General features: G+C 43.4%; 1 protein-coding gene across 3 annotated transcripts in view; it reads left to right on the forward strand.

Moving 5' to 3' along the window:
• Positions 1 to 9938, forward strand: part of LARGE1 (LARGE xylosyl- and glucuronyltransferase 1) — a 287256-nt gene extending 277318 nt beyond the window's left edge. For 2 of the 3 annotated variants that reach the window (XM_056340051.1, XM_056340052.1), the window contains 2 exons: positions 3633 to 3828; positions 8035 to 9938. In XM_056340051.1, coding sequence (XP_056196026.1) covers positions 3633 to 3828; positions 8035 to 8232 — 394 coding nt within the window. In that variant the 3' untranslated portion in view covers positions 8233 to 9938. The remainder of the gene's footprint in view (positions 1 to 3632; positions 3829 to 8034) is intronic. The other variant, XR_008822038.1, reaches the window with a different exon arrangement.
• Positions 9939 to 10357: the final 419 nt, after the last annotated feature.

The following is a 10357-nucleotide window of genomic DNA, read 5'->3' on the forward strand; positions in this document are numbered from 1 at the left end:
CGGTCAGATTTGCAGATCCTTTCTCAAGTCTCACTCAGGCAAAAATGTCTTTAACATCAGTGGGAGTTTTGCCAGAGCAAGGTTAAATAAAAATTGAAGGACGCGCAGTCTGTAGCTGGTGTACATATTAATGTAGGACACATTTTACAAATGCTTCCCCAGTTTGCTTTGGCTCATTTCATTGCTCCAATCTATCAACAGCCACAAAGCAGCTGCGATCTGGGCTGAGAATTTCCACCTCCACCTTCAAGGTGCTTTAATAATGCTGCAATTCGAGGCTGAACGGGTGGGAGTGAGCTGAGGAGGACTGCTGTGACAGTGATTGCTGAGAGCGCCTGCAGCATCCCAGTCCCTCACACCACATGGTAGATTACAATCTTTCCCTCACTGAAATTGCTTTTGTCACCTCTTTTCCAAATGGTGACCTTTTCTACTTCTGGGCAGCTAAGAAGTACAAAACGGCTCTCAATTACATCCCCCAGTCACCACCGGAAGAAAAGAGAGGACGTGAGCATCTGCGGCTTGCCAGGGGTGCTGCGTGGAAGCCCTGGGCGGCAGCGGGTCGCTGTGTGCCAGCTTGCTGGCTTTGTTTGCAGGTGCTGGCTGTGGCTGTGCCTCACAAGAATGTGCCTGCTCAGTGCCTGGGTAGTAGCTGATGAACCACAAATGTACTGCCCACACAGCTTTCAGGCACAAGGGAAACCACAGCTGGTCAAAGATGCATCGTATTGAGAAAACATAAACAGCAGCAACTGATTAATTAATTAACTGATTGCAGCCACAATCCGGCAAAACGTTTAAGCATCTGATAACAGAACTGGAAGAGTTTTTCTTTCGCCGAATCATCTTTCTCACATTGAGGGACAATGCAGGGAGGAAGAACACTCTGAGAAGAATAATTATTTCATTTTGCTAAGTTTAAAAAAGCTTGCTTTAGTTTTGAAATTTAAATACATGAAATGGATAAAGCAAGTAAGATGAAACATTTGATCCAAAGTGGAGGGGGCAGGGTTGGAGGGGGTGTTTTCCAGTTGTTTCCCACGAACCACAGGAAAGAAATTTATCATCATTTTACGGAGATCAAATGATTAGGTTTGGATTCGTCAAAATTGCCAGTGTAGTGAAAAATATGTTGTTCAGAATTTTCACAAAGTTCTTCTGGGAGTCAGTGAGATTGAGTGTGGCCTTAAAATTTAGTCATAGAAAAACAGAATTGTTTAAGTTGGGAAGACCTTTACGATCTTGAGTGAGAAGGGCCTGAGCAGGCAAAATTACATTTATTCATTTGTCCTGTGAGATGGAAGACCGATACAGACAGTGAACTACTTCTCGCAACTGCATCACTGAGAGTAAAGTCTGTTGGAAATGACTCACTCTATTGTGGTAGCTTCCTCGCTATGGGCACCCATGTGATGCTGTCTGAATATCTGACTTTGCAGCACATTTCTCGCGGTATCAGTCGCTGGCCCAGAGCTCCAGGAGATTATATTTGTGCGTGTAGGCCCGTATATATTGAATGTAGAGATATGTATGTAATCCTGAACTCTCACTACTCTTTGTTTCAAGTCTAATTATTCATTTATAATTGGTGTCTGCACACATCATTTGAACTTCCTATACTCATTTTCCTCTTTGTCCTGACCTTAGTCATCCTTTTGTCTTCCTCTTTCCCTCCACTCACATCAGTTACTCTGAGGAGGCAAGTACATCATCTCTGGTACTACTTACTTTGGTACGATCAGGTCTGTTCCTTCCTTTCTGCTTTGTTTTGTCTCTCCAGTCTCAATTCCATGTTTTCCCTTCATTGTCTCTTCCCAATTACTTTTTTTTCCCTGCTGATCAGCTCTCTCGATTCACAGGGATTATACTTGAGCTGCTCGAACTGCTTACACCAATGTCACCAAAAAGGGTGGAAAGGAATTTATGGTTAGTGTCCTGTTCCCCCACGTTTAAATCGGTGGGAGAGTGTTACTAGAACAGCAGCAATTAACCAAAGTTTGTATGGGGCTTTGAAGATACAAATCACTTCCTAAGTGTTTAGTAGTCATTATTATTGTTATCGTAATCAATTTCAGAATGCCAGAGGTAGGATTTTAGAAGATACAGCATCCTCCACAATCTCATATCATTTATACCCTACATTGTGACTGGTTTGTTGGGTTTTTTTTCCAGTGTAGATAGCTGCCCATTAGTGACTGAGAAGGTTACACACCAAGAAAAAGGATAGGCCTTTTGGAGGTGATTCCAAAAGGCATTAAGGATTGTAAGCATCTTTGTGAATCTGGCACTGGTTTCTAATAATCTCTAGAGAATTAAGTTGCTGACAGGTTTTTTTAATATGGAAGGGCTTTGTTTTCCTAGGTCCCCAAGCCAGATACCTGACAGTGATGCAACCTCTTTACAGTTTAGAAATGCAGCCTTCAAAGTCCCAAAGGACTACCGGGGACCCCAGTGCTATCATAATAGTTCTGTCCTCCTACGCTGCCCCTGAAGGAGAGTCAGTGAAACCGAACACCTCTATGTTTTTCCTGTTACAAGCCATACAAATACACAGTCCGAGTGAAAACTCCTAGGCTGTGATTTTATGTCCCTGTTTTCAGCAATGGCTTGCAATGTTATGAGAATTTCTGGGGCTGAAACATTACCTCAGGTCCTAATTCTGCAAGTATTTAATGCTTAAATCCCTTCAGTTTTACCACAAGTCATCATCATCCCTGTGAATTCAATGTACCTAACATTACAAACTGGCAGGATGTTTGTTTTGCCCCTTCTGTTACACATCTCAGAGCGCTGTAATACAGATGGCCTGCTATGCCTTTGTTTCATTATTTAATCTATGAGTCTGCAGAAAGAGCCTGTCTCATTGATTTTTGGAAAGTGTAAGAAGAATAAGTGAGTGAGAGTCATTGACCCTGGCACTAATGGGCTGGATTCAAGCTGTGCTGGGAGGAGACCTGCTGTGACCTAAACAAGATTAACAAAGTATAAAAGGATCTTTTTCTGTAAATCAAATTGATTACCTTACTGGGGATCACATGGCTACTCCCCACAATGTAGAATGTACAGCAGAAAGCCTTTATGTAATATTTTACTTATTAATTTAATTATGCACTTTGGCTCCTGCCATAGTAATAACAGTAATTAATAAAACAGAACATCTATCCAGAGCTGCAGGTGTCTCATACAAATTATAAAACTGCATATAAAACAGATCGTGACTGTCACTGTGGTGTAGAAATAGCTAATTTTAGGGACCTTATCTGAGCGACAGAATTTCACACTGATTTTAGAGCACTGATACAGCCGCTTGGTTGCTAGGAACAAGACACAGCACTCTGTAGTGCTCATGGGCTGTCTGTGTAATTGTTTCTCACATTAGCGTTAGGTAGTGTTTCCACACTATCCTTTACCAACTAGATGTGTTTAAGCATCAAGCACATAGCAGCCCTGTGAAGTGTGCTGGAAATAGTCCTAGAAATTGCCTCCGATATGTCCTGAAAATGATGATGTGAACTGTAAGCTAATGTCCTTATTTTTGAGCATGTCATCTAACAAGTAACATTTTTTTGCCTAGCCAAGATGCATTCTATCTAATTGCCTCCCCACATCCATGCCGTTTATGTCTGTTTAAGGTATCACGTCTGGACGAAAGGGCATGCGCCAACAAACTTTGCCAAGTGGCGAACAGCCACCACTCCCTACCGCGTTGAGTGGGAAGCAGACTTTGAGCCATACGTTGTTGTGAGGAAGGACTGCCCGGAGTATGACAGGCGGTTTGTTGGATTTGGCTGGAACAAAGTAGCTCACATCATGGAACTGGATGCACAGGTGAGGAGATGATGCCTGCACATCTCACCTAGGGCTGGGCAGCAGGGTTGTTAAAATTAAATCTGTGTTCTGTGGAAAGGCTTCACGCTTTGCATCACCATAGTGCTCATCTGGCCTTACTAAGCTCCTTAATGAGTGCTTCCTGAGTCGGGAACGCTCATTTTAGTCCTTGTCAAGCATTAAAGGGAGAACTGAGTCTGAGTTAGTTTATTTGTCAGGGCTGAGAAAATTGTTTTGCGGTGGCAGGGGCACAATCCCTGCAGTGCCCACCTCCTGCCTAGCAGTGTACTTGAGCATTGCAGCACTTGTTGCCAGTCTCATCACCTACTAGGGGATCTATAAATCTAGCTGGAAGTTTCTCAGTTAAACAGAGGCTGATGAGTCCCAAGTGCTAATTTAGCATTCAAAAAGCAATCTTAAATTGAATCCAAAGCAAGCATCTTCAATTTCTGGCCTGGATTTACAGTACGTCTCTGCAAAACCAAGGACTTTACATTTCCAGAGTCTCTGGCTGTGGAGCAGACTCTAGAGGATCCAGGTACTTGAGCCTTGGGCTACCTGCCTCTTGGATTTGTGGCTTGGGATGGGGCTGCTGAGCAGAACATGTAAGAATAAGGATGCAGAGAAAGCTCAAGAGTCCAGACTGTTGCTAGAGCTCTCAGAGCTGCCAAGGACCCTGCCACCGACCTAGATCTTGGAGGCTGGCAGTGACTATGGCTCCGTGGGAGCCTGGTGCTGTTGCTCACTGAAATAGCAGGGCTTACATCTCCCTGCTGTTCTTGGATGTGAAGCTAACCGCTGTGCTAATCAGCAGGGTCTGGGTCATGGCATTTCTTTTTAGTTTGGGTTTGTTTGTTTTTTCCTTTGTTTGTTTGGTTTCTGTCCCAGTTTTTTAACTAGTACCATCTCATGCTAATCAGACAACATGCTTTTTGGCCAGTTGTATCCTCCTATGCTAGCGTCTGTTGTGGATCTGGAATATAGCTGATCCTTCTCTGCTCAACTCTTAGCAGTTTCTGTGGAGCAGAGCAGCACAAGGCACGCAGCAAGTTACTGGGAGATTGTGTCTCTGGGGTGTGGGCTTCAGTGTATTCCTGTGCAGGCATGTACATGGGAGGGATAGTTTCTACTGCTGCTTACAAAACCATATAGTCACCTTGGGCTGGCAGCCACTTGCCCTCTGCTTGCAGAAGGGCATTCCCAACAAATTTGTACCTACTTATGTTGAGAAAAAATTATTTCAGGCTAGAAAAAAGGTTGTGCTTTATATTACTGTTAATAATAATACTTTGCTCTGCTTTGTGGAGAATGCAGGGGTAATGATTTATTATTTTTTAATCTGGGTAACAAGGCCTGTGTTCCCACTGGCAGGTCTCATCTAGCACTCATGATTTAACTCTTCTGTTCAGAGGCGTTTGCCCAGCATACAGATTTGCACATGGGAAACTGGAACATTTTTCAAAGTTGATCATAGGGCAGATATTTTAAATGGCCGTTGGATTGGAACTAACTCTGGGGAATTGTTTTTCTCACAGCCTTAAAAACATTCTCACGTTTAAAAGAAGCTTCATTTTCATTTGTAGCAACATGGGTGTTGGCCTGTTGTCCCACAAAATCAGCCTGGAGGGGACATGGGATCACACAGCTATCTCCTCAATGGCATTCCTCTGCTTCAGGGTGCCCACAGATCAAGTTGCTGCCAGCTGCTTGGCTGGCTTCATTACCAGCAGGCAGAGCAGCTTCTCAATTGAATTATTTCACTGCTCCTCACAACTGCAGTGTCTGTCAAGAGGACTCTTTCAGACTCCTTATCAAGGGCCTGTGCCAGTACAATCCTTCAGAGCAGGACACCATGTAGAGATAATCACCATTATTATTCTGGGGATGTGCAGATGGCCACGGAGCCAGATGTTGTACAAATACACAGATAATGACAGTCTCCCTCTAAAGAGTTTATAACCTGTGAGGTAGGGACAGAGGTTCCTGCAAGTGCGTTGCTTTCTTGACAGATGTTTCCATGTAGTAGGGATGGGTCATTAGGAGACTTTCAGTGACTGTGAGCATCCCTTTTTCCAGGACCCCAGCCCAGCATCTTTCAAATGGGCTGATTAGCAGCAGCCTTATAAAGTTTTGGAAGACTTTATGTGCCTGAAGGCCTTCCAGGGGGATGGGAGTACCACTGAACAGTTTGCACTGCAGAGCATAGACAACCCCCAACTTGCAGGATTGCAGACTTGAGATGCAAACAGAGAGCAAAGAAAAGATTTTATGAGGGGGCCGCATCTTCCTCTGTGGCTGCAGCCCTTAGTTTTAAGGTCCCTAGAGACATATTTTGTAGTTTGTCATTTATCAGCCCTCCTCACTCCATCATGCTAGCCTTCATTTTTGCGTTTGGTTCCCCATTAGTTCTAAGCATCTTCCAGCTAAGTAAGTTCTGCCTGTGGACATCATATTATTTTGTTCTTGCTGTACATGTCACCCCAAACAGAAACTCAGAGGGGCCCATTCCTATATGTGACAGCATTGTAATTTGGCACAAAGATTTACGACTTTAGCATTGTCTGGAAGGGAACAGGCATTCCCATAATGAGAAAGGAGCAGCCATTCAGCTACATTTGCACCTAGCTGTCCAATGCATGCTGCTGCTTCACAGCTGTCTCTGGGAAGGCACTGCAGCCTTAGCTACACTTTTAACTTACCAATTTACCAATACCACTGCCCAAGCTGGGAAATAGATCTGTACTGCATTGTGCTCACTTTTTTCCATTTTGTTTGGGCTTCATTTGGGGCTGTGGTGCTCAAACACTTGGTTTCAGGTAGCATCATAACCCAGCAGCTTTCAATGTTTTCTGGGTTGATCGTATTTTGTTAGGTGAACAAAGATTTATAGGTGAAACGCTCCCATTTCTTGGCAGAAATGTGTTCTCTCCCATAAATCTCATTCCCTAATAAAGTATTTTGGAATACTCTGCCGCTGTGCTGCAGATACTCTATGTCTCTGCACAGACTTCTAAATCTATAAGTGACTGAACTTTGCAAACCAGGGGAAGCTGTGCTCCATCTCTTTTAAAGCCAGCATGCTCTGTGGCTTTTCCTTCCCTGCCCAGTGTATTATGGAGGGATGGTTAATAACTCAATCCAGCAATATCTGTAAACAGAAACTGTGTAAGGACAATAGGAAATTTGCCTGTGGAGCCTTTGAAGTTCCTTTGTCATTTGCATCCCTTACAACTCTGACTCTCTGAAATTCCATATGAAAAAAGAGCTAGCGTCCTAGTGGTAGGGTCTTCTCTTGGCTTCAGAATACTGCTCACATCCCTTTTCTAGATGGTCCCTTGCAGGACCAGATACCTGGTTCTTGCACGTGAACTTTCAGCTTGTCTAAGAATCTGTCTTTGTCTAGCTTTGCTCTAATGATCATGCATTTAATTATAAAAATTGTAAAAATCTTCTAACAAGAGTAATTGAGACTTAAATGAACTGTAATTTTTTAACAACAAAAATTGTCAAAGAACTTGGTTGGATATAGATAAAGAGAATTAGTGAATTAGTTTTAGAGGAGAGACGGAATTAGCACAGTATCTCATACTTTGTGAAGGAGAACTTAATTTGAGTAAAACCTTCTCAAAGCATATGGAATTAGGAGGTCCTAGTTCCTGATTTTCACACAGCACTTACAGAAGAGATCATATTCTTCCCTTATTTCAGATTTATAAATACTTTTGGACAGTTTTGTCACTGTGTCTTAGTACAGGCAAAGCAATGTATGTGGTGCAGCGTGTGCCTTTGTAAATACAGCTTATTCTGGCATCTGAAGCAAGATAAATTGTAGGGGCAAAAACATGCTTTTGCATGGACACTTGAGACTCATCATCCTGTTCCTGTGTGCAGTCACAGCTGTGTTGGTTGCAAGCACACTGCTGCAAAATCTGTGCTGTGAACATGGCTTCAGGCATTTTCTACTGTTTCCCCATTATTTGGCTCCTATGGAGTAAAACGTTTTAAAAGAGAAAGCAGTTCTTTCATAAAACCAAAAAAAGCAACTCTAAAAAAAGAAGGTCGATTTGGCATATCTGTATGGGTTTGTTGTTTCTGAGACCCACACTGCACTTCTACATGATGGAGCGTGTTTGATGGTGGAGGTACAGGAGATGCATTGCAAGAGGGCTCGGGAACTCCCTCACAGCCGGTATCTTTCTCCCGCAGGAGTACGAGTTCACGGTGCTGCCCAACGCCTACATGATCCACATGCCTCACGCCCCCAGCTTTGACATCACCAAGTTTCGCTCCAACAAGCAATACCGCATCTGTCTCAAGACCCTGAAGGAGGAGTTCCAGCAGGATATGTCACGCCATTACGGCTTTGCAGCCCTCAAATATCTCACGGCAGAGAACAACAGCTAGCACAACGGAGCCCGTGTGTGGGGAACAGGGACGCTGGAGGGAGGAGCCAGTCAACATTTGGGGCCTGGTCTTCAAACTTTGAACTGAGAAATACTTTCTGTTTTTATATCATACTCAGCAGTTCTAACAGTAGAAATTTGAAGTGACATGTCTTCGGACTATGCTCATTTGTCCCTTCCCCGACTACCCCAGGCCTTTCAGCTTTAGCATTCGTGAGGCGTCAGCCAGAGGGTCCGGCCACGCGCCCACCGTGCTGCCAGCAGTGGGGACTGGGCAGGGGCTGGGAATGCACTCTGCTCTCTCAACCGCAGAGCAAAGACAGACCTTCAGAATCTAGGATTTCATGTTGCTATTTAATAATTTGACATGCTTTTTATCTGTAAAGGAAGATCTTCGGGTCGCTGTCCTGTGAATTTCAAATCTGCACTACTCTAAAAGGGAACTTTCGCCTGTGAACTGTCACAGGGGCCCTGTTAATGTGGATGACCTTGTTAATGCAGGATGAGCCAAAGGTCTGAATTAGCCTTGAAAACAAAGGCAACGCTTATACAATACTGCACTCCAGAGAAGGTGTGTTACTGGTTTAGGTGTATACATGATATCAGTTGGTCTTTTATTCTCAAATTAGTTGTTTTATCAGGAAAGTCCCCTGTACCCCACCCTGCCTTTTCCCCAGTCCTAAATGCTGCTCCTTTCCTTGCCAAGGAACATCTCCCTTGTGTTTCTTTCCCATCTTCTGTTCTGGTGGTCCAGTAAAGAAGATCAGTAGCTCTGCCGGAAAGTGAACAAAACTTATCAGTGTAAGGTCTGTTTTCACCAGAGCAACTTGTTTGTGTGTGTCTCATAAAAGGGCCTGGCTGTAACTCTGTCTTTTTTAGGCAAGAATTGGATTTTGCCTGTAAGGCACATTGTGTGGGGGGATATTGATTTGTAGGTTCATTTCAGTGCATGCCCATCCATGAAGGCATTGGGCCTTGGGCTTTAAGTGGACTGCTTTGCTGAACAGGGAATATAAACATGGCAACTAGTAGCCTTGGTGCTCTCCTGCTGCCTGCTGCAAGGTCTCAGAACTACTTCGTTAAAGGAGTTTATCATTAAAAGGAGCAGAACTGTTAGGAATAAACTCCCCATTCGAGGGGAAGAAAAGAATGTGTTGGGAATATGAGTGTAAGTGTTTGCTTGAACATGGGCTGGTCAAGTTCGCATCTTTGGTACACACGGGAGCATGCTGGAGGGCGGACAGGAAACCTAACAAGCAAAATGCGGAAAACAAGACACTGGACTTTTTACCGTTTTCTTTATTCTTCGGTATTAATGTTGTGTTTACATGGGATGAAGAGATGAGGTTTAATGCACTACCCCTTGCAGGGCTATTTGTAATTTCTGTTGCAATGTTAATAGAGGAAAGCAGAAACAACTCAGTGAGAAATGCGTCTGTTTCCCTACCCCAGATCCACATTGCGTTCTGCTCACTTTTTTTCCATTTTGTTTTTCAGCTCCTGGACCTTCTACTTTCCTCCCCACTTCATCCCTCTAGAGCTTGGTTTTATTTCTAACCTGACATTTCATGAGAGCTTTGTGTTACGGTGGAAACCACGCGGTTAAACCAGACATTTAAACTACAAATATCAGTTCGTCATGCTGTGTATATATAAGAAAAGCCAAAAAAGGCAACATCTTTGACAAGAAATAAAAAGGGGAGGGAGGCTATGTGTAATTTTCACTTTTTCCCCTGGGAGTGTTGGCTACATAAGAATACATCACCGCATAATTTTCCAAAGTGCTTTTCTTCTGTTCTTAATGGCTTTATGTAAAGATCTACATAAAACCTGGAAAGAGCTGGGAAGAAGTGAAATGAGTGTTCAGTCCTGGCTAAGATATATTCTTTTAAAAAAACAAAAATCTTAACTCCCCAAATCCCGTATTATTCACCAGTAACGGCCTAGGTCACTGTGCATATTAAAAATGAGAAGAACCCTGCAGCACAGAGTGCTGTTGATTGGCTAATATGCAGAAAGTTATTAAAAGCTGATCCTGAGAGAGGCTAACACTGTACCTAAAATCTCCAGTCAGAGCTTCAGTGTGGCCACCATTATGTTTCATATGTATTAAAGACTTTCATTTC

This window comes from Falco biarmicus, chromosome 5, assembly GCF_023638135.1.
Source record: "Falco biarmicus isolate bFalBia1 chromosome 5, bFalBia1.pri, whole genome shotgun sequence".
In the NCBI taxonomy this organism is placed as follows: domain Eukaryota; kingdom Metazoa; phylum Chordata; class Aves; order Falconiformes; family Falconidae; genus Falco; species Falco biarmicus.